The 24519-nt window shown below is 40.8% G+C and overlaps 1 protein-coding gene across 3 annotated transcripts in view; it reads right to left on the bottom strand.

The window, feature by feature from the left end:
- Nucleotides 1-1063: 1063 nt before the first annotated feature.
- Zdhhc9 (zinc finger DHHC-type palmitoyltransferase 9) overlaps nt 1064-24519 on the bottom strand; it is a 35765-nt gene continuing 12309 nt past the window's right edge. For all 3 annotated transcript variants that reach the window (XM_050123975.1, XM_050123973.1, XM_050123974.1), the window contains exons 3-10: nt 23203-23363; nt 18840-18998; nt 11247-11384; nt 10351-10397; nt 9273-9377; nt 7448-7551; nt 6705-6801; nt 1064-2657 (exon numbers count right to left, since the gene is read on the bottom strand). In XM_050123975.1, the coding sequence (XP_049979932.1) occupies nt 2541-2657; nt 6705-6801; nt 7448-7551; nt 9273-9377; nt 10351-10397; nt 11247-11384; nt 18840-18998; nt 23203-23363 (928 nt within the window). In that variant the 3' untranslated portion in view covers nt 1064-2540. The remainder of the gene's footprint in view (nt 2658-6704; nt 6802-7447; nt 7552-9272; nt 9378-10350; nt 10398-11246; nt 11385-18839; nt 18999-23202; nt 23364-24519) is intronic.

The following is a 24519-nucleotide window of genomic DNA, read 5'->3' as shown; positions in this document are numbered from 1 at the left end:
GATATGAATGGGACAGGAATTCAGGCCAAAGTCTTAAATACAGAAGAGAGAGAGGGAGAGAGGGCAAGGAGGGTGAAGAAGCAAATTTAAACAAACAACAAAACAAGCAAACAAACAAAAACATTTTATACTAGAGATAAAAGATTTCCATGTTGATCCTTCCCACCAGAAGAGAAAGCTCTTCTGGCTGACCTAAGGGGCAGCAGAAGAGCAGCTGAGGTAAGTTGAGGGAGGAAAGAAATCCATTCTGGCCCAAGAGTGGACATGAGCTGCGGAGTGACTAGAAATCAGTCCCGATGAGGGACAGTTGATTGGAAAACACAATAACACAAAAACATAAAACTTCCACACTCTACATGATTGCCCCCCTTTTCAACTAACTGAACCCAAACTGTAAGAACAAAACTGAGAGAGCCATTGAAAAAGTGGGAAAGGAGAAGCAGAGAGGAGAGGAAGTTGAGTCAAGCTCTCTCCCAATGACCCTCTCTCCCCCAAGGATATTAAATTCAAATCCTGCAGCAACCAAAACAAAAAGACACAGAGAAACCTGGGAGCAGCCAATTTCACCAATTACAATTAACTGGAAAGAGTGAGATAGGAGTCTTGATTATAGACCATTGAAAAGAAATGCATGCCATCACTTGTAAAAGATCACTAATGAAATACTTCCAAGGGGAGGCCCTGGTCAGCCTGCTTCAAAATCCAAGACTCACTTGCAGACAACAGTGTCCACCTACTTAACACAATATCCCAATGAAGAACATGTTCTCTTAAGTGTCAACCCTTTACTCTCCCAATCACGCTCACACTGTGTATTGCTTGGACGTCCTGTCTTCATAGTCCAGAATAAGATAAACTTCGGCCCAGAATTAAATAGATCAACGGAGAGGTTGAATTTGAGGGGTATCTATCTCTTCAACCCAAGGGTACCCTGGAAAATGGAAGTATGGGAAGTAACAAGCAACCCCTTCTACCCCCCACCCACCCCCTGACCCAACACACAAACACATTCACAACCCCGTGGTGGCTCTTGAAATGGAAGGGGAAGGAGGAGGCAGGCAGCTTGCATTAGACACAGTTTAATTGCCTTCAAATAGATTAAAAGTTGTGGTTCACACCCCTTACTGTCCCCATAAGTTGTCCAGACAAGACCCTGGCTTAGAAAGAGAAAAACACAGGTACTTTAGGAAATATAGCCACATATAATACATAGAACTTCTTCCCTGAAATAGTGCAGGTCCTGAGCAGAGCTGCCTGGGGGCTACAGTCCACCCCCAGGTGAAGTGGCTCAGGGACTCTGCCGGTGGAAGTGCTGGAAGAGTAGGGCTTGGATGAAGCCCCTGGTGTGGTTACCATTGCCAGAGGTGGGCTGAGGCCTTGGAGTGGAATACCCGGGAAGGTAGCAGTGCTGGGCTTTCCCTCACTCAGCCAAGGCTTAATGGAAGAACTGTTTAGTCGTTTTGTTTTGTTTTGTTTTCTATTTTTTTTTTTTTTGAGGGGAGGAAGAGGGATAGGAGGGGAGAGGAGAGGAGAGGAAAGCCTCTCTGTGCCTTGGCTTCCCCATTTGTGCATTCAGGGCCTCTGTAGGCCTTACACAAGAAGTCTGAGGGGTAGTGTTTTAATGAGCACTCAGGCTTCCTCTGAGGAAAAGGAAGCACCAAAGTGCAGGCTTTTATTACTGCCATTCCTGCTCCCAAAGGAAGCAGGAGTCAAAAAAAGAAAATTAAAATGGGCTAATGAGAAAAGAGGGGAGATGAGACAGAGAGTGTGAGGGGCTATGCTGTTGGCATCACATCAATGCTTACTGAGAATAGCACAGGCATTGACGTTTCTGGAGAACCTATGAGAAATGTAAATTGTTATCTCCACTATGACTACTTACATGTATCATCTAATGGGGAAAAGAGTGGAACTTGGATGTTAGAGAGTGGATGGGGGCGGGGGGAGAGGAAAAGCTACACAAATAAATACAAGTGGAAGGTATTTGCCCTGTTCCTAAAAGGATTGGCTGGCAATGCTGGCACTTCTGTAGCCAGGAAAATCCTCCAACCTCACTCTCCAATCCTCATTAGGTCTGAAGGAGTCAAGAGCCCAGTTAGGATTCCCTGGCCAGAGGTCTCTGTGACTGCCTCTGGACTCAGGATACATAGCAGCTGGAAAGGACCTGAGTCAGTCTTGAGCATCTTTAGCCCAAGAATGAGACCAATGACCCCCAGCAGGAGAGCTAGGATCTGGAGGGAAGAGAAGGGGAGTCCAAGGACACCTTGTGGCTGAGACCATGGAAAACAAGTGCCATGTCCCAAGAGACCCATTTGTCCAGTTGCCAAGAGGTAACTGGCATCTTCTGCCACTGTCGTAAGTCCATAAATTTTAAAAAAAGTTTGCAGCAAGAAAATGCCAGTGTGCAATTCGGTGACTAAAGACCAAAGGAAAATAGTAATAAGGGACAGCTTATTTGCTCTCTGTCTCAGGTTGATCTTCCCCCTGAAATCTCTCATAGCCCTAATGAAACACAAACAAAAGTCTCTTCCATAGACAGGCTACTTCTCAGCTTCAGTCGCCTCCTGTGGTGGCTCTGGGGGCTCCGGAGGTGGCATCTCTTCCGGAGTGGTGCTGTCCTCTGGCATCTCATTAGAGTTCATATGTTCTGTTGAGGCCTGAGAAGTAAAAGATAGATTCAACACAAAGTTCTCTTAAAATCTAAATGCAGATAATCCAAAGGCACTGACTTCTTCCTTAGAAACCTTTGACTCCAGTGACACTAAGATATGCAGCCATGGTTACCAAACTCAGACCAAGACCATTTCCTCAGCAGAATGTGCCTGCATCTTATTGAGGTCTATCCTTAAACTGTTATGGACAGATGTTTCCACTATTATAAATGATGATACTAAGAAGTACCATGAATAATTACATGCAAGCATACCCACCACTACAGAATATTATATTGTGCTTATCTAACAAGGTTTGACCCAATGGTTTTCAATCCTGTTTCTGTCCTAACAGAGAATTTATTAGAATAGTGAGTTGAAATCTTTCATGGTTTCAAATGATACATATGATTTAAAATGTCTCATAAGTGACTCTAAAATAATCCTGTACTATATTTAGCTGACAACCACTAACCTATATTGCTATTATTTGGAATCAGCCTCATCAGAAAAATGATATTCAAGATGGTGACAATGACATGCTTGCTATCCTCTAAAAAGCAAATGAAAAATTTAGGGGAGAAGAGAATAATATCCCTACAAAAGGTATGCACATGAAATAAGATGATATTTTGAAACAAAGTTTAAATCTAAAAATCTATTAGAATGAAAACATATTTGGTTAGATTTCAGAATATGAAACTGGCATACAAAGATTAATTATGTTTCTCTATACTCCAACGAGCAATGCAAAAATGAAATTAGGAAATCAACTTCATTTACATTAATGTCAAAAAGAAAATATTTATGTAACAAAAGATTCATTTCAAACTATAGCATCAAAGAAAACCAAAATGAACAAAAGACAGCCCATGATTTTTGGTAAGGGTTCCCTTCCTACCTGGCAGAGAGCTACTATCCCACTGTATCATGACATGTCAGCAGGTATGCCAGTCAAAGAAGCAGATCGGCTCACTCTTTCTCTCTCTGTGTCTGTCTCTCAATCTCTCTCCCCTGTATGTAGATGTGCATGTGAGTGTGTGAGCGTTGCAAGTACCCTACCACTGAGCTCCACCTCCAGCAAAAGATAGCCATTAACAATGGCTCAGAAAACTTGTGTCATGCTGGCAGTATTCCTCAAAGTGATCTGTAGAGTCAATATAATCTCTATCAAAATTCCAGCTGGTTTCTTCACAGAAACTCATGAGCTTTAAGATAATCCTAAGGTCCACCTAGGATTTCAAGGAACCAAGACAAGTCAAATCAATCATGAAAAAGAATAAAGTTAAAAGAATAGTATTTCCTGTTTTAAAAACTTTTCAGTGTTAAAGCAGCAGAGACAGTCGTGTACTATAGGCATAAGAACAGACATATAGATCAACAGACTATAATTAAGAGTCCAGAAATGAACTCACACATTTCAGTCAATTGATTTTCAAAAAGAGTGCCAAAATAATGAGGGAAAGAGAACAATTTTTTCAGCAAATGGTAGAAAGATAACTGGATATCCACAGACAAAATAAATAAATAAGATACATGCTCCCTACCTCTTCCCACGTATAAAAATTAACTTAAAATGGATCAAAAATATAAATGTAAAAGTTCAAACTATAAAACTCTCAGAAGAAGCGGAGGAATCTTCACAACCATGTATTGGGTAACGGTTTCTTAATGTGGCACCAAAAACATGAGCAAAAAAGAAAAGAAAAATTGACATACATTAAAATTTAGAACATATGGGCTGCAGAGATAGCTCAATGGGTTGATATAGAAACATAAGGACCAGAGTTTAATCCTTAGAACCCAGGGTAGGAGAAAGTCAAAACTGGTGACAGACACTTCTAATCCCAGAGAATCTAAAAACAAACAAACAAAAATACAAGCCAAACAAATGAACAAGCCATCAAAAAACAAATCTGGAAAGCACTTAAGGAACAGTAAAAGTTATCCTCTGTCCTGCTATCTGCCTACACACATGAAGCAGGATAGGGGGTGAAGAGGGCTGAAGGGGTTGGGGGAGAGAAAGAGAGGGCGCAAACAAAAGATTTGAATAAACATTTCCCTTGTGAAGATATACAAATTACTAATACCTATATGGAAAGATGTATGCATCATTAGTCATCAGGGAAATGCAAATGACAGACAATGAGATAACACGTCACATCTACAGAGGCTAAAATAGAAAGATCAGATAACCTATCAGATAATGCTAGTGGAAATGAAAACTGGTGAAACCACTTTAGAAAGCATCTCAGCAGCATCCCAAAAGATGTAAATGTTTTATTTATATAATTGTGTTACCACTTCTTTCAGCAATTTCACTCCTTGGAATACAAGCAAGAAAAATGAAAGCATATGTCCATGCAAAAACTTGCACAGAGACGTTCATAGTAGCATTGCTTATAATAACCAAAAGGTGGAAACAGGGCTAGTGAGATGACTCAGCAGGTAAGGGAACTCGCCAGGGAAGCCTGATGACTTAAGCTTGATCCCTGGAATTCACAGTGAGAAGAGAGAATTGAATCTAAAAGTTGTTACCTGACCACCACATGCACACTGTGGCATACACATGCCCACACTCACACACACGTACCGCATATACACATACCACAGTAATGATAAATAAAATTTTAAAATAGAAAAATGTGGAAAGGGTGAATGGATAGATACAATACAGTATATCCATGTGACGTGATATGAGTCAGTCATACAAAGGAATGAAGTACAGCCACATGTATCAGCATTCAAAAGGTTACACCTGGATAGGAAGAGCTCATTGGTAGAGTGTTTGCCTAGCATGTATGAGGCCCTGGGTTCCATCCCCAGATCTCATTGCTAAGGTATGCAAGGTTTCTTTTCTTTCTTATTTATGTATCTGTTTGTTTGTTTTTCTAGACAGATTTTTGTCTGTAGCTTTGGAGCCTATACTGAAACTCGCTCTGTAGACCATGCTGGCCCCGAGCTCACAGAGATCCACCTCCTTCTGCCTCCTGAGATTAAAGGGGTTAAAGGCGTGTGGCACCACCCAGTGTATAGAAGGTTTCTTAAGGCAGAGGATAAGGAAATTCTTTTTTTAATTTGTGACAATTATACACATGTTCGTATACTACACTAGGGAACTGTACATTTTAAATAAATATTGCATGGTATGTGCATTGAATCTCAGTAAATATCTTAAAATAAATTTCAAACTGGGTGGTGGTAGTACGTGCCTTTAATCCCAGCACTGGCGAGGCAGAGGCAGGTGGATCTCTGTGAGTTAAAGGTCAGCCTGGTCTACAGAGCTACTACCAGGACAGGCTCCAAAGCTACATAGAAAAACCCTGTCTTGAAAAGCCAAATAAAGGCCGGGCAGTGGTGGCGCACGCCTTTAATCCCAGCACTTGGGAGGCAGAGGCGGGCGGTTCGAGACCAGCCTGGTCTACAAGAGCTAGTTCCAGGACAGGCTCCAAAACCACAGAGAAACCCTGTCTCGAAAAACCAAAAAGAAAAGAAAAGAAAAGAAAAGAAAAGCCAAATCAATCAATCAATAAATAAATACATACATATAGTTCAAATAACTTTTAAGAATTGTACAAAATATATCTTGACCAAAAAACCCGGGAGAATGCTCACAGCACCCGCATATTATACCAATGTAAACACATCACTAACTCTTTCATGGTCCTCTGGCCACACCTTTGCCTCAACAACATTGTGTGTTTCCCTAATCAAGCTACTCTTCACCCGCTGAGCAATGTTCTGTTTTCTTATCCCCCATCTCCACCAGACAATAACTTCTTTCAGGGAAGGACATCACTCAACTTGCTCACTGGTATAACCCTTGAACCTATAAAAGTGGCTGGCACAGAATAACTCATCAGTATGTGTCAAAGAAATGAATAAATTTTAATCTATGCCAAGGGCACAAAGATCTGAAGGCACTATCAAGGGCAGAAGCAGAGACAGGGAATCTGGGGAGGTTAGGATACAAAATCACAGTTATATTTTGAAGCTGTAGAGGTAGCCTACATGGTCCCTCTCACCGACACAGCATAAGTCTGCAATACTTACTGGACTTTGAGGCAAGAGGCTACTGCTGGTCTCTTGAGTACTTGGAGGACGACTTCCATTTTCCTCCAGTGGCAAAATACCCCTTCGATCCAACACACTGTCAGAGATAGGAGAATTAATCAAGGTCTTTGGCAGCCACTCTTTTTTTCTTTTTTTAAATTTATTTATTTATTAAAGACTTCTGCCTCCTCCCCGCCACTGCCTCCCATTTCCCTCCCCCTCCCCCCGATCTAGTCCCCCTCCCCCATCAAGTCCCCGTCCCTCATCAGCCCAAGGAGCAATCAGGGTTCCCTGCCCTGTGGGAAGTCCAAGGACCACCCACCTCCATCCAGGTCTAGTAAGGTGAGCATCCAAACTGCCTAGGCTCCCACAAAGCCAGTACATGCAGTAGGATCAAAAACCCATTGGCAGCCACTCTTCTACCAGCTCAGTCCCCACTGAATCTTGTTATGTACATTAGAAAGTACAAACATGCCTTTGGCAATCTCTCCTGACCCTAGCACACATCTACCTTCTATTTACTCTTCCACAAACTAAAGGATGTCACATTAACCAGGGAACAAACAAATGAAATAACCAGTCCATGGTTTATGGACCATGTAGATATAGTGCCACGTGACAATTCCCAGAAAGGCCTATTTGAGATTAAGAAGCTCCATTCAGGAGAATGCAGCACAGCAGGCAAGAAAATGGCTTTGAGTAGTTCATCTTAGTAGCCAAGAACACTTTTGTTACTCAAGTACCTGGGGGGCAGGGGGCCACAAAGCACTTCACAGCAGTTCTTCACAATGTTGCCATGGCTGTAGGGATTCTGCACACGATTCTTCCCTGTCCATGATCCTTTGATCTAGAGGATAAACGCCAGGGTTTACATTAAAAAGTTATGCTTGAGAAATACATGCAGCATGGGATAATGGAAAAGTTCAAGAGGTGGATAATGGCAATCATTGCACAATAACATGAATACACTAAATGTCACTGAACTGTACATTTAGAAAAGCTAAAGATGTTGGGCATAATGGCACACACCCTGTAATCCAAGAATTTGGGAGGCCAAAGATGGAAGAGTCTGGGTGCTAGGCCAACCTAGTCTACATAGTAATCTCAAAATCCCACAAAAATAAATTAATAAAAAATTTAAAATGGTTAAGTCAAATGGTTAATGCTTTATTTTATATATATTTTACCAAAAATAGCGACAAAAATAGGGGCCAGGGAGATTGCTCAGTAGGTAAAGGTACTTGTCACCAAGTTTAATGACCTGAGTCATCAGGACTCACAAGGCAGAAGGAGAGAACCAAGTTTCCCTCCGAAATAACACAAGTGCTGTCATGCATGCACACACACTAATGAATAATTTTAAAAAAGCAGATAGTTGAACATGAAAATTGTTTATAAGAGTAAGAAAAAAGACAAATGAACATGTGCTATTTTTATTCTAAAATACAGCGTATATAAAAACTCACAGAGACTGTGACAGCATACACAAAGCCTACACAGGTCCAGAGCAGACAAAATGCCAGCATGGAGAAGGGGAAAGAGACACAAAGTCCTACCACTAACCAAGAAGTTATCTGCAATTGATACTTGCTGGGAGAGAAGTCAGTTTCCTCCAGTGAGTGTCACTGGATATAACAACCACTTTCCAGGGCAGGCTCCATGCCCACGAGTAGTTGGCCAACACAAAACAGACTCTGTATTTTGTCTTTTGTACTCTGTTTTGGTTTACTTTCCTTTGGTATTTCTTATCTTTTTTTTTTTTTTTTTTTTTTAGTTTGCTTTTTTTGATTTTTGTTGTTGTGACTTTTTTCTTTCTTTTTAAAAGAAAGAAAAAGAACATGAAGCCAGATGGGTAGGAGGTGGGGAAGATCTGGGAGGAGTTGAGGAAGGAGAAAGAATATGATCAAAATACATTCTATGAAAATTTTTAAATTAAATTTAAAATACAGTGTATGTGTAAACAAATAAGATCAAATCTAGACAAGTTTAGAAGAGTATAAATCATACCATTAACAAAAGTGATATTCAGAAGGTAAAGTTATGGGGATGTATTTATTTGTTCAACTATATTTTTCTCATATCCATAATGAATTTGAATTGGTAATTCATTAAAAGTAAATATTTATTTGGTGTAATCATCCTTCTATATTCTAAATTTAGAATAGTACCAAAAGCCTTCGCTATTATTTGCTTGTTTTTAAGGCAACACGTCACTCCATAGCCCAGAGTAGCCTTCAACTTGAGATCTTCTTGTCTGAGTATCTCTAGAAACCACTGTGATTATAGGAGCGCTCCATCACATTAGGACTTCAACTAGCCTTTAAGGACCTATAAATAGTTAAAAGACATTGTGCCTATCCAACTTTTTAACCTCTTCCTAATGTTCTGCAGGCATTCAGCTCCAAACAAAGCTGTTTGCCTTCTCTTCTAAACCTTTATTTAACAATCTCCCAAGCCAGGTTTCTTTTCCACTTGTCTCAACCTTCCAGGCCTTGGCGACATGGTTTCCTAGGTGACTAGAGAATGGGAACAGAGAGGATATATAGCAACATGAGAAAGCTGACTCACGTCTTCATTGGTTGTCTGGTTGAGAGCCACGAGAAAAGTGTGAAATCCAGTCAGTCCCACAACAGACCAGAGTGTGAAGAAGCAAATGAGAACTTCCAGAACAGTGAGATTAGGTTAAGGAATACTGAAGAACGCAAACTAGGGAACCTGATGCTTCAGTTTACATTTGTGATACTAGTTATACCATCTTTACCTCTTGGAACAAGTATCACAAAAGTCAAATTATCTGTATATAACTATACATGAATTCTAAATTTCACTGGATAGATCCTTTATGAAAGTTAATGCATTTCTGCTTATTCATGATGAATAAATCTCTAGCATCTCTAGCATTTGACTATCATCAGTTCTTCGAAGAGGCCATTTAGGAAGGTGCCAAAGCTAAACAATGTTGGCCACCTCTGCTAATGAAAATCCCACCCAAGATAAATTTTATAAGTGAAAAATCAGTGGGATAGGGCTGGAGAGATGGCTCAGAGGTTAAGAGCATTGCCTGCTCTTCCAAAGGTCCTGAGTTCAATTCCCAGCAACCACATGGTGGCTCACAGACATCTATAATGAGGTCTAGTGCCCTCTTATGGCCTTCAGGCATAACGCAGAAAGAATATTGTATACATAATAAATAAATAAATAAATACAAAATAAATAAATAAATATTAAAAAAAATCAGTGGGATAGAAACAAGATGTGGTTTATCCAAATCTCTTCTAAATCTCCTCTTCAGAACTGTAGCCACTGCACAAAATAAGCCTCCACTGGAACAGTAGGGCAGGGCTCGCAGCAAATAGCACAAAAGTGTACTGAGACAGACAGTAGCCAACTAGAGGCATTAAGGCTGCGCCTGGAAGGACTCTTGAAGGAGGGGAGGCAGCCAAGAAAGAGGTGAGGGGCAAATTTCCCCTAAAGTCCTGACCATTTTCCATTGGAGTTGCTAACACTAGGACTGCACTTGTTAATTTTAGGCGTTGGCATTCACTGATGTCTGGAAAGCTAGGTAGTGGGGGAACCGCAGGAAGAAAACAAGCTGGCAAGCAGTTTAAGACGCTTCACAGGGGTAAACTGCCAGGGGAGGATATGTTCCAGGAGTTTCTTTCAATGTCTCCAGGAAGCCAATTTTCAAGGATTCTGTGAAATTGGGAAGAGGAGCAGAAATAAAAATTAGTGACTTCAGTCAAAACTATAAAAAGCCCCTTAGTACCTACTCACTTCCTCATATTCCTGTCCTGTACTATACTCTGGCAAAAGAGAAGGTCCCACCGAGGCAAGGGGAAAGAGTTTCCCTTTCATCTGCACACATGTGACTGAGTTCACATTTCCAACACATTCCAATGCAGCACTAAGCCCTGGTACAGAGCTGGGAGAAACTAAGCATTAGGTTCCTTTTCCCAGTTCCCAAATATGGACATGCAGTGGGATAGTAACGGATGAGAGAAACCAGAAGTACTCTAGAGGAACCTTCTCACAGATGCCCCTCCCTGGTGTGATCGCCAGCTTAGAGCTCATCTCTTTTCAAGACCTCTTGCTTAGCTCCATACTCACGCACATGCACATGAGGGTGTGTTTTCCATCTCTGAAGTATATACCATAAGCCACAAACAGGTAAAAGATATTCCCACCACAAAGATATAGCTTGCAAGACAGAATGAGAGGATGCGTAGCGGCAAATACATACCCAACCTTGTATATCACTTCAGAACCTCTCAGTACTCTGAGTGTGGCTCAGGAATTAGGGCCCCATTCTCACCAGCAGACAGCCAGAGAGAAGGCCAGAATACTCAGTAAATATCTATCTACCAATGTGAGCTCAGACTGGTTATCACTCAAGAACAGACAATAGTATTCACTTCTGTTTGCTCCTGGGGTGTCTTCCTAGCTACCAGGACCCACCAGAAATCCAACTTCCCCTAAGCTACCCCTCAAGCCTTTCCCCACCTAACTCTCACTCCAGTGACAGATGCTGCCCTGTATACTCACTGAGGGCCACGTAGACGATGTTAAAGGCGAAGACATAAATTGTAAGGAGGGAGAGAGAAAGAATGAAGAGGTAGAAGTAGCGGTAGTTCCTCTTTCCAACACAATTTCCCACCCAGGGGCAGTGATGGTCGAAGCGCTCTGTGGAAGAAAGGGAATTCAATGACAGACTCAAAACAGAAGCCACCCCACCAGCCACATGGTACCCAACCCAAAGAACTCAAGGAGCTGGGCATGGTGGTGCACACCTTTAATCCCAACACTTGGGAGGTAGAGACAGGTAGATCTCTAGGAGTTTGAGGCCAACCCAGTTTACGTAGTGTGTTCTAGGCCAGCCAGAGCTACCTGTCTCAAAAAAGAGCTACATACATACCTGTCTCAACAGCAGTGGAAGGGAAGACAACTACAGTTGACATCCTTCACTTTATCAAAATGTTTTCACCTCTAGCTCATTTGATCTTATGATAGCTTATCATTGTTGTCAACTTGACAATTTTGGTAATCAACTAAAACTCAAGCTGCTGGACAAATCTGTGAGGAATTTTCTTTATTTTGTTTTTGTTTGGTTTTGGTTTTTGTTGCTTTTTTTTTTTTTTTTTGAGTCAAGAGTTTCTCTGTAGCTTTGGATCCTGTCCTGGCACTCACTCTGTAGACCAGGCTGGCCTCGAACTCACAGAGATCCACCTACTTCTGCCTCTCAAGTGCTGATATTAAAGGTGTGCACCACCACTGCCTGGCATGAATTTTCTTAATCATATTGTTTGAGGCAGGAAGAATCTCCCTAAATCTGGGCTATACCTTCTGATGGTAGCCTACATAAAAGGACACGGAAGAAGAAAGCTTTTGCTTTTTGCCTATTCACCCTCACTCTTGCTGGCAAGTTTATCTATCCTGTTGCTGAGACATTCCTTCACTGGTGTCAGTACATACTTCTTCAGATTCCAACATAGACTGAAGACTAGGAATCCTCTTAGACTCTAGCATTATATTGAAGTTGCTGAGACACCCAGAGTCGTGGACTTAACAACTACTTACTGGATTCTTGGCCTTTTCATTAGGAAGCTATTATTGGACTAACAAGACCATAGCCTGTATGCCATTCATATATATTCTATCAGTTATGTCTCCTTAGAGAACCCTGACTAAACAGATCTTCACAACTACACTGGATGTCAGTTTAAAAAATATTTTCTCACTTTACAGTTCAGGAAACAAAGGCTTTGAACAGTTTAATGGTTGGGTTATTTTGTCAGTTAAGGGCAGAGGCATTGCTCTTTCCAGTAAAAACCTTAGCGGGTAGATTTACTAAATTCAGAAAATAAATTTGAGAAATGAACAGTATGAATCTTTTTACCTGTATTCATTAAAAAATATAAATCTACAATACACTATTCTTAAAGCTGTATGGAATAGGCTGGGCGGTGGTGGCTCACACCTTTAATCCCAGCACTGAGGAGGCAGAGGCAGGCCTCTGTGAGTTCAAGGCCAGCCTGGTCTATAAGAGCTAGTTCCAGGACAGGCTCCAAAGCCACAGAGAAACCCTGTCTCGAAAAAAGAAAAAAGAGAAAAAACACCCCCCCCCAAAAAAACTGCATGGAATAGCTCCATGAAACAGAAAAAACATAGAAATAGACTGTAGAGCATGCAGAAATTTACCATCCAATAAGCACACCATTATAAAAGAAAGTATGATTTCATGAATAATTGTGAGACAATAAGCTAACTGGTAGAAAATAAAGTTACTATTTTTCCTTCACAGTATTTGATAAAATAAATTCCAGATGGATTAATCGTTATAGGCAAAAAACAAATTTAGATAACAAAATAATTACAAAGACTAGATATAGGACTTTCCAAGCACCTAAGTAATCCAACAAAATGTAGAGGACAAAGAAAAACAAATTTTACTAGGGAGGGAGAGGCAGGAGGATCTCTTTGAGTTTAAGACCAGTCTGGTCTACAGAGCAAGCTCCAGGACACTGAGGACTAAACAAGAAACCCTGTGTCATAAAACCAAAAGAAATCCCTTTAAAAAATGACTTTCCATACATTAAAAATACGAGTGATGGGGGCTGGAGAGATGGCTCAGTGGTTAAGAGCATTGTGTGCTCTTCCAAAGGACCCGAGTTCGATTCCCAGCAACCACATGGTGGCTCACAACCATCTGTAATGAGGTCTGGTGTCCTCTTCTAGCAGGCATCTATGCAAACAGAATATTGTATCTATAATAAATAAATAAATATTAAAAAAATACTAGTGAGACAGCTCTGTGGCAAAAGGCACTTGCCTTGCAAGCCTGACAACCTGAGTTGGCTCCCCAGAGCTCACATAAAGTAGGAGTGAATCAATTCACAATGTTGTCCTCTGACCTCCACATTCCACAGCACACAAGCCCCACCCACATCAAACACACACACACAAAACATTTACTCTCTCTCTCAAAAGGAAAAACTAGAGAGAACAAACATATATGCCTAATTTTGTGAGAAATCTTTCTAAATCAATAAAAAACATACTTCCTCAAGAAAAGTACCAAAGACTACTGAAATTTTCTAAGAGAGAAGTTCTCTTTTTTCAGTTTGGGTTGTTTGTTTGTTTGTTTATTTCAAGACAGGGTTTCTCTGTGTAGCCCTGGCTGCCCTGGAACTCACTTTGTAGACTCTTTTGCTAGTCTCTACCTTCAGAGTGCTGGGACTAAAGGCTTGTGCCACCACCACCCAGCTTTGTTTTTATTTTGTAAGACATTATCTCGCTATGTAGTTATAGAGTGGGGTCTTAATTCAATTGGAATTATGTCCCCCTCTGAAGAGGATGTGACACTAGAAATGTGTGAATGTAGAAAGAAAAGGTGTGAGGACACAGCAAGAAAGAAGCCATCTGTAAGCCACAGAAAGAGGCCTTCCCAGAAACTAACCCTTCTGTCACCTTTGTCTTAGACTTCCCAGTCTCCAAAACCATGAAATATACATATTCTGTTGATTAAACAATCAAGTCGATAGGATTTTGTAGTCATAACCCAGGCAAAGATCCACTTATATAGTCAGAATGAGAGGCCCTGTCTCAAGAAAATAAGTTGGGAAGGCAGCATCAAGATGGTTCAGAGGACAGAAACATTCTCAACCTTAAACAAGTCAACCTCAGCTGAATCCATGGGGCTGACTTAAAGGAGAAAGAGAGAACCACATTAAAATGCACTCTGTGGCACATAAGCACAAATAAACATTACACAACACAAATACACACAAATTAAATTAAATTTAAATTTAATCTGAGGTGGGGAGAGCAATTGAGGAAGATATCCTATGTTGACCTTTAATCTCTAACCGCACATGTACACAGCCAAAACAAACACAGACAGACACACACATGAACATGTCCACACACATACACACTCAAAAAAAATAAAATAAGCCTCTTATATGTGGAGCAGCCAGAGAATTAGTGCAGAGATTCCTCAGAAAACCAAAAAATAAAACTACCATAACAGTCAGCTATACCACTGGTATATACCCAAAAGAATCTAATATATCCTCCACAGAGATACTTGCACATCAGTGTTTACTGCTGCAGTACTCACAATAGTCAAGATAATGGACCCAGTCTAGAAGCCCATTAACAGATGAATAGATATCCTAGACATGTAACAATCGAATTCTATTCAGCTGTAAAGAAGAATGAAATTAAGTCGTTGTCAGGAAAATGGATGGAACTAGAGATGATTATGCTAAATAAAATAAGCCAGAGTCAGGTGCTATGTGTTTTCTCTCACATGAAAACAAGATCCGTGTGTATGGATGTGTGTGTGTGTGTGTGTGTGTGTGTGTGTGTGTGTGTGTGTGTGTGCGCGCGCGTGAAAGAGAGTTGAATAGAAATTACTGAGGCAAATATGAGCAACATGTAATGATACATGTGGATGAAAATGGCATAATGAAACCTATTATTTTGTACAATAACTAAAAACTAAACAAAGACGGGAGATATAACCTGTGATAAAGCGCTTGCCTAGCACGTGTGAGGACCTGGTTCAACCCTCAGTGCCACAAAACCCAGAAATTAAAAATCTTTTATATTATATCATGTCTTGTTTTGCAAACAAAGGAATTAGAAGGAAATACAGCAAAAATAGAGTGTAAATTTAAAATTGAGTTTTATTTATATTTTTATGCCATCCATATTTTTTAACACAGCATAGTATTTTAATTGACTTTTTAACAAAGGGGTTGGTGGCTGGAGAGATGACTCAGTGGCTAAAAGCACCTTCTGCTCTTCCAAAGAACCTGAGTTAAATTCCCAGCACCTAAAATAACATCTCATAACTATCTGTAACTCCAGTTCTAGGGGCTCCAACACCCTCTTCTGGTCTATGAATACCAAGCACACAAGTGGTGCACAGAAGTACACACAGGCAAAAGTTAAGTTAGTATAAAATAAAAGCTAAGATAAAATAAAAATAAATGAAATGGGGGTTGAGGGTAGCTCTGTTGTAGCGCTTTCTGTGCAAGCATGGGGACCTGAGTTAGGCAACCCCCAGACTCACAGAAAAAGTATAAGACATGGTGGCACATACTTATAATCCCATCACTAGAGAGGCAGAGACAAGGATATCCCTGGGGCTCTCTGGGCAACCAGGATAGCCTAATTTGGTAAGTCACAGATCCCATAGAGAGCCCCTGTCTCTAAAAAAAGGGAGGAATGATACCCAAAGCTCTCTTCTGGCTTACATATGCATGGGCAACCACATACACATGAACACACACACACAAACACCTCTAAAGGGGGGGGTAGTATTTGAAGAACAGTGAGCTATGTACTAATCAAAATTAAGAATGTAAGAGTAGTATATCTCCTTGCTAAATGGTTACAATATATATTTTTTTCAGAAAGAAGAAATGTATAAAGAAAACTGTCATGCTCAAGCGGTTAGCATCATGCCTAGAATTATAGCTATAGTCTCATTTTAAGCAAACTTGCCATATAAAAACGTTGAGAAAAATGCAAATTTATACAGATCTATGTTTTAACATATTTTTAGTGCTGCTTTCAACTTGGTTCTAGAAGCTGTCCCACCCATCGCTACAGTGGCAGGAGTCAATGCAGACACTCAGAACTTATCAAAATGCTGAGAATAAGTGACTGTTGAATTCAGTCATAAACGAGACATTTATATTGACCCTATTAAGGCTCAGAGAACTTCATGGAAGAGGGAGAGGAAGGAGTACAAGAGCGGGGGGATTTGAAATGCTGATTTCTGAATGAGCATGACAGGATCCATTGTACTCATGAACAGCTTCTATGGTTACCTGCACAAAATCAAGCCAGCTAATTCCAGCACGGATGAAGGGGGGGGGGGCTCATGAGGTTCCACCTTTAGCTGAGAAGCCATCAGCAACTGATGACTGCTGGGAATGGAGAGTTGTTTTTTTCTTTAGGGGTGTGGTTGCCAGATAATAAATGACCCCATATCCATGCACATGCAGGCAGCACTAATTGGACTCAATGGGTTATAAAGAATAAAATGGGGGCTGAATAGATGGCTCAGTGGTTAAGAACACTGACTAGCTGCTCTTCCTGAGGACCCAGGTTCAATTCCCAGCACCCATATGACAGCTCACAACTGTCTGTAACTCCAATTCCAGGGAATCTGACAGCTTCACACCAATGCACATCAAATAAAGTGTTAAAAAAAATAAAATGAAGAGGGCATGAAGTTGGGAGAGGCATGTGTTGGGGGTTCTGGAGAAGGTCAAGAAACATTGCATGCATTATGAAATTGTCAAGAAAAATTAAAATACAATTTTAAGAAACATCCAGTTTTAACATTTATCTCTGATTAGTAGGGGTTTTTACATTAATTAGATAATTAAATTTTCTGTTTTATGAACTGTATGTTTCTCACAAAGCATCAGTGCTTTTCAAGAATCAACTTATAAGCTGGTGTAGAGGCATATGCCTTTAATTTTAACACCTGGGAGAAACAGATGTGCAGATCCCTGTGCGTTCTGGGGCAGCCTGATCTACATAGAAAGCTTCAGGTCAGCCAGAGCTACACAGAGAAACCCTGTCTCAAAAAGTCAATCATACAATTCTTCTATTTTTTTTTTACGTGGGTATAGGTTTGCCTACATACATGTCTGCATGCCTAGTACCCACAGAAGCCAGAAAAGGGTGTCAAATCCCCTGGAACTGAAGTTACACATGCCATCACGTGGGTGCTGGGAATTGAACTCACGTCCTCTGGAAAAGCAGCCATGGCTATTAACCACTGAACCATCTCCAACCCCTTGTATGAGTTCTTTTTTTTTTTTTTTTGCTGAAACAGGGCTTCTCTATATAGCCCTGGCTGTCCTGGAACTCTCTTTGTAGACCAAGTTTGGTTCAAACTCACAGATATCCACCTGCCTCTGCCTCATGAGTGCTAGGATTAAAGGCGTGCACCAATATATCTGACTGTATGAGTTTTTTATATTTAAGAATATTAATAAAGAGAGGGATGGGTTGGAGAGATTAAGGGATTAAGGGATAGGCTGAATGGGCTCAGAGGTTAGGAGCACTGGCTGCTCTTCCAGAGGTCCTGAGTTCCATTCCTAGTAACCATATGATGGCTCACAACCATCTAGTGAGATCTGGTACCTTCTTCAAGCAAGCAAGGATATATGCAAGCAGAACACTATATACATAACAAATAAATCTTTTTAAAAATAGAGGGAATTCTTCATGAAACCTTCATCACACTTTAAATATTGTTTGTATTCCATTTAAAATTAGTTTTGATTTATAGAATCTAACCCACATTTCAATTTGGACCATATAAAGGAATATATATCTCCCCAAACTTTGCCTGAACACCTGGCTTGTAGGAAGAAAGCAAGGTTCGCAGACATGGTACAGCGCATACAGAATGTTCAAATTTCATCAGTGACAACAGCAGCGTGACCTATATACCTATCAATGAACACCTTTATTATCTGTGTATGATTTTCCGCAGAGTTCAGTACAAAGTAGGAAGTATATCTAAGACTCATATACATAGAACTTGTATCCTGCACATCTATACACATATAGTAAGAGCAAAGACATAAGAAAATCATGCCAATTACACAAACTTACCCAAAGGAACTTCACTGTCACCATCTATAAAATGGGGATGATACTGATTTCTAGGGGTTGCTATGAACACTAAATGAGAGAAAGGGCAAACACTCAACCCAGGGGCAAGCACTCAGCCCAGTGCTTAGTACATAGTGGGACCACAAAGACCACTTTTGCTGTAGGCCTTCCTCAAACCTGCCCTCTAGTGTACAACGATATTCTCCCCCTTTGTAAAGTGGACCACACCTGACAAGGAACGAATAGAAAAATTGAGATTTCCCAAACAGGTATTGTTTCCCATTGATCAGAGAGATTTTTTTAGACTAGATCTCCATAAGTATGCTGAGTCGCTGTTGTGTAGGAGCTTCTTTCCTATCTAAATCTACCTTGTTTCTCATCTGAATCTGCCTTCTCATTCCCATAGAATTTTCCCAAGAACTATTGGCCACTCACTGTGAGACCCCTTGTTCAGCTGAGCCTATCCCTCATCCCTTTGGTTTTACTCACCCACACAGTTGTCACAGATGCTACAATGGGAGGCCCGGGGAGGCCGGAAGATCTTGCATGTATAACAGTATTTCAGTTTCACAATCTGGTTGTTTATCTGGAAATTTTTAATACGAGGAGGTGGTCGCTGGCCCTGTGGCACCGCACCATTGGTGGCTTCTGTAAGTCAGTAAAAAGAAATTTAATTCACTGCTCTCCTTTGTTTGAGTCCAAAGTCTCAGCACCTCTCCAAAAGTTACAGAGGCCATGAAAGGCAAACGCTCCTCTTTCCCATGCAAGTGCTACTAGACTAGAATTTCAGTATCACACAGCATCCCCCACGTCTACTAAATGTCATACAATTTTTAATGTGATGTACATGTAAGAAGGTGTTTTTTCAAGGGTATTGTGTTTGTGGGGCAAGTTGATTACAAATAAAAAACATAAAAAAGAAAAATGGCAAGAATATGAAATAAAGCATCTAACTTGACTAAAATCAGAGAAATGAACTTAAAATATAGTCTGGCATGTTGGACATATGCCTTTAATCCCAGCACTCAGGAGGCAGAGGCAAGTAGATCATCATGAGTCCAAAGTCAACTTGGTCTATATAACAAGTTCCAGGCCAGCCAGGGCTACACAGTGAGACCCTATGTCAAAAAAAAAAAAAACCTACCAAAACACAAAAGTACTATTTCTGCCTATTATAATTAACAAGTATTAAAAAGACAATAAATGCTCAGTGTACCCCGAAAAGGTCAAATTTATTTCTTACCAGTGATCAACATACTAGCAGCTACCATAACTTTAAATGCATGTGCTCTGTAACCTCGTAATTCTACTAGCAAAATTCAAAGAGAACAACAAAGCATGGTTATGCAAGAGCATTTTAATAATGTCCTTTTTAATAGTGAAAACTGCCAGCATGGCAGCACATAGGAGGTATAAGCAGTAGGATCAGGAATTTGAGGAAAGACTTGGTGGTTACACAGCACATTAGAGACCAGCCTGGGCTACATGAGATCCTGTCTCAAAAAACAATGTCTAGAGGTGAAGAACATGTTCAAAGTACATTATATACTACTATGAAAGTGTCCTTGCAAAACCTAGTACCATAAGGAATTCATATATGCCAATTAAAATAATATTTCAAGGGCCTGGAGAGATGGCTCCTCAGTTAAGAACATTTGCTGTTTTTTGCAGAGGGCTTAGGTTTAGTTCCCAGCACCAAAATGGCAGCTCAAACATGCTTAAAACTCCAGTTCCAGGGATCTGATGAGGATCCTCGTCTCTATGGGCACTGCATGTACATGGTGCACTTACATACATGCAGGCAAAACATCCATACACATAAAATATAAATAAATATATCTTTAAAAAATTCTTTCAAAAACAAATAGGAGTAGGGGCTAGTAAGACAGCTCAGCAGGCTAATACATTCGCGGCCAAGCCTAAGGACCTGAGTTTGGTTCCCAGCAAAGGACAGAACTCACTCCTGAAACTTATCTTCTGACCTACACACCTGCATGCACCATGATGCATGCAGTTCCCACCCCCAAGATAAACAAATAAATGGAATAAAAATAATAAAAAATATGTTAAAATAAATTGTTTTTAAAAGGAGGTACACTGGGGCTGGAGAGATGGAGAGAGTGGTTAAGAGCACACTGACTGTTCTTCCAGAGAAACTGGGTTCATTTCCCAGCACCCACATGGCAGCTCACAACTGTCTGTAACTCTAAGATTTGACACCCTCACACAGACATACTGTCAGGAGCCAATTTCCTCCTAAAATCATTACAGGAACCATCGCCCTGGGGAGTCTGCAAAGAACCCCACACCCCTAATTGTATTAGGAATCGTTCTATTGACAGAGCCCACCCCACACCCAAATTAGCTGTTAATAGAGAGCTATATGTTAGCAGAACCCACCCCACATTCCAAACTAGAGAACTAGGTGTGTCAACTCGTGACTTCTTGGCCTACGTGACCTGACTAAACGTAACCTCCTGGCCTACATGAACCACGTGACCAACGTGAACCACGCGACAAGAATCCAGGCCCCTGTGCCCCCCCCCAATTCCTTACCCTATATAAACTGTAAACCTGTCTCTAATAAACGGAGGCTTTGACAGGAACCCCCGCTTGGCCTTCTTCTCTCCTAGCCCATTATCTTACAGATAGTGCCTCTCCGGGACCCTGGAATTACAGAACTGCAGGGTGGGTTACAAACCCTAGACTGAGTAACCCACCCATGGCAATCAACAACATACATGCAGGCAAAACACAACTGCAAATAAAAATAAATAAATTTTTAAAAAGGGGGGTAAACCAAAAGTTACTTCCTTGTATTAAAACAAGGAAGTTTTAAAATATGAATTAAATATTGTACTTAGTATGAATTAAATATATATTAAATAATAAAGTTTTTTAAAATATGAATTAAAAATTAATTCATATTAAAGAGGAAAAGGAAACAAAAATACACTGAAAATATTTCTATAGTAGGTTGTTTTAAATGTCTGTTATTTCCCTTAACTAAACTCTTAAGGAGCCCTTTATTACTAGGACAAAGGGTAGGAACCCTTAACGCCACTCTGCTTATTACCAAACTGCCTCCCAGGCAGACTGTATGAATTTGCATGCCTATCCATCCCCAGCATATGAGAGTGCTGGGCTGGCTGCACCTTGGCCACAAAGTATAATTCTAAAAACAGAGTATTTTTCAATCCACTTTGATTCTAAAAATATTTGCCATATGGAACATTTTCCCTTTTGTAGAGTGGGGTAGGTGCTGTGAAATCAAACAATAACAGTGTGCTACACGTCCTAAGAAGATGAGGCTAGCGATTCATAAGATGATGATATAAGTGCCAGCATGCTGCTTTAATATTTATTTACATATGCTTTACAGTAGGGTGTGTGGGCCACAGAGCTCATGGCAGAATCCAGAAGAGACACTGGGGTAGAACATGGGGTACTTAAGAGCAAGATAAAGGGGGAATTGCGAGTACTGTCTTTTCTCTAGCTGAATTAATCTTCCATAGCTACTTCCTCATTCCCATGTGGATTCTGCCTATGTCACCAAACCTTGCCTCTACTTTATGCTTACTATTTTCACCCTCACCTCACCCCATGTAGTTTCAGCTCAGACATGTACAAACCATTTTCTCTTTAGCTCAACTAAAACTGGCCGAGTTTTTCCAAAAATAAATATACTATAAAAGTAGGGGGAAACAGTTCAAATAAACAAACACAAAAGCATGGCAGCCTTCGGAGCAACAACAAAGAACTAAAGGCTAGCCACAGACCGGAACTCTACTAACAGGGATATTCAGCATTCTAAGTTCCCGGTCACAGAGCAGGGTATACAACTCAGTAGTAGAGCATGTGCATAGCATGCCCAGGGGACAGGGTTCGATTCCCAGAACCCAGGGGCAAGGAAGTGACAAAACAAGTCCTGGGTCCTTTATCTGTTCTTATCTTGTTTCCGTGTGGACTCAAGCTACATCAAGCCGGGCAATGGTGGCGCACGCCTTTAATCCCAGCACTCAGGAGGCAGAGGCAGGCGGATCTCTGTGAGTTCGAGACCAGCTTGGTCTACAGAGCTAGTGCCAGGACAGGCTCCAAAGCCACAGAGAAACCCTGTCTCGAAAAACCAAAAAAAAAAAAAAAATCAAGCTACTGTCAAAACAAAATTGAGAAACAACCACTGCTACTGAGCTGGTGGGCTCCCGCTTGCTCCTAGTACTCGCATCATTGACTTTTCACAGTGGGAACTCCCAGGATATCCCCTTTCTAGCCATGGGATGTTCCGTTTCAATTCACGAAGCCATCATGGCTCCTGGTGGTATTACATTTCAGTCTTGGAGTTGCAGACTGTAAATTCTGAGCCTGAAATTTCTTTCTTTACTCCTTTGAGTGGTTCCTGGTACCATGGCTGTCCCTTCTCATTTTGCATGACTCCTTGAAGCAGAAATTCTTGGTCTTGGACTCATGAGTGAACTTCAGAAGACCTATGAAATTATATCCCAAGTTGTATGTATATGCAAAGAAGAACATTTTATGGAAAGACAGTTTACAGCTTCCCTCAACAAGCAGATATCTGATGGGATGGCCTCCTCCAAAAATGGAAAAGACACTCTCTTGGCAACAATTCAGTCAACAAACCCTTTCTTTAACACAACCCAACATGCAGAAAAAGAAAGCATGTAGCTTTACAGGCTTACTGAAGCAGTCTTACTGAATTCATAGGTGGTCATTTAGGATCTCAGACAGGAAAAGTTGGGATAGTAGTCTGAATCTGTGACTATGATGATCCCACTCCCCTATCCAATGGGGCCACCCACTATATAACAACTTGCCAACTGGTTACAAGACTCACCTATTTCCATTTCTATGAAAGCTGCTTCATCTGGTAGTGCTCGAGGAATCACTCCAGGGTCACTGAAACTGGTCCTCAACAAAGTGGCCATAGAGAAAAGAAAGAGCATGGCAGCAAACACAGGAATGGCAGGAGACAGCTGAACAGCCAGGTAGCGACACCTGAAGAAAGGAATCAATTTAACATTTAATTTTATATATATGCAGTTATTACAACTGTATCAATCTGGTCTCCACAACAAGAACAGCAGATCTCCAGGGCAAAGACTATGTTATTTACTTCCTCTGGATATTCCAAACACTTAAGATTTGATTCTAAATACAATGTAACCTCAATACATACTTAATAGATTGGGGTCACCTATGGCATATAAAAACAATCTCAAGGGAACTCCCTTATGCCTAAGATAACCCATACCTCTTATAACTCATGCCTCTTATCAGGCCTCTAGGAACATTTTGTCTATCTCAAGAAAGGCTGATGCTTGCTAGGGAAAGAGAAGTAAGAGCCTGGACTTGTAAACAACATAGGGTACTTTTGCTCTGCGAATATACAGACCTTTTTTTATCCCCTTATCTGGCATTAGGACTGAGTTTAATGAGGAGGAGAAAAAATAGGATCAATCAGGAAGCAGGCTCATAGTGGCACACAGAGGGTATCTCAGTATGCTTTAAGACCAGTGAAAAGCTTCCAGGCTGCTGATTGCCTCTGTAACATCCATTCCTTTTGTCTCCTCAAATAGCTCAGCTAGTAGGTGATAAACGATCATCAGCAATGGAATAAGAAAATTCCCTAGTGCCACTTTCCAACACAATGTCCATTTCTGTCTTTCCTCAAAATGCACCTTTTCCTCTCCATATCCCAAGTGAACTCATCTTTCAGGTCCTAGAAACATCACTGCCATCAATGCAACTACAACTTACCATATACCAGGCACTGTGCTAACTACTTTTAAAATACCTTGTTCATCCAATTCTCACACCAAAGCTACAAGGTAGGACCCTTTATATTTATTGATAGATGAAGAATTTGGGACTTAAAGTTAAGTCTTGTCTCCTCCTAAAGGCCTATGCGAAGCAGCATTCTCCCTTCCCTCCTGCCCCAGCTTTACTGTGAAAGCCCTGCATTATTTCCTAGCTCGTTATCAGTATGTTGATCCTACATCCCTCAACTTGACTTCTTAAGAGTAAGAAACTGGTCTCATAGGACCTTGGGTTCAAATTCTGGTTCTACCAATTCCCAACTGGGTGATAGCTAACATCAGTTTCCTCATTTGTAAAATGGGGATAGTAGTAGTATTTCATGGGGTCACTGTGT

Source organism: Alexandromys fortis, unplaced genomic scaffold (genome assembly GCF_014885135.2).
Source record: "Alexandromys fortis isolate MF-2015 unplaced genomic scaffold, M_Fortis_MF-2015_v1.1 scaffold_224, whole genome shotgun sequence".
NCBI classification, from domain to species: Eukaryota; Metazoa; Chordata; class Mammalia; order Rodentia; family Cricetidae; genus Alexandromys; species Alexandromys fortis.
This window is presented reverse-complemented; position numbering and strand designations above follow the sequence as displayed.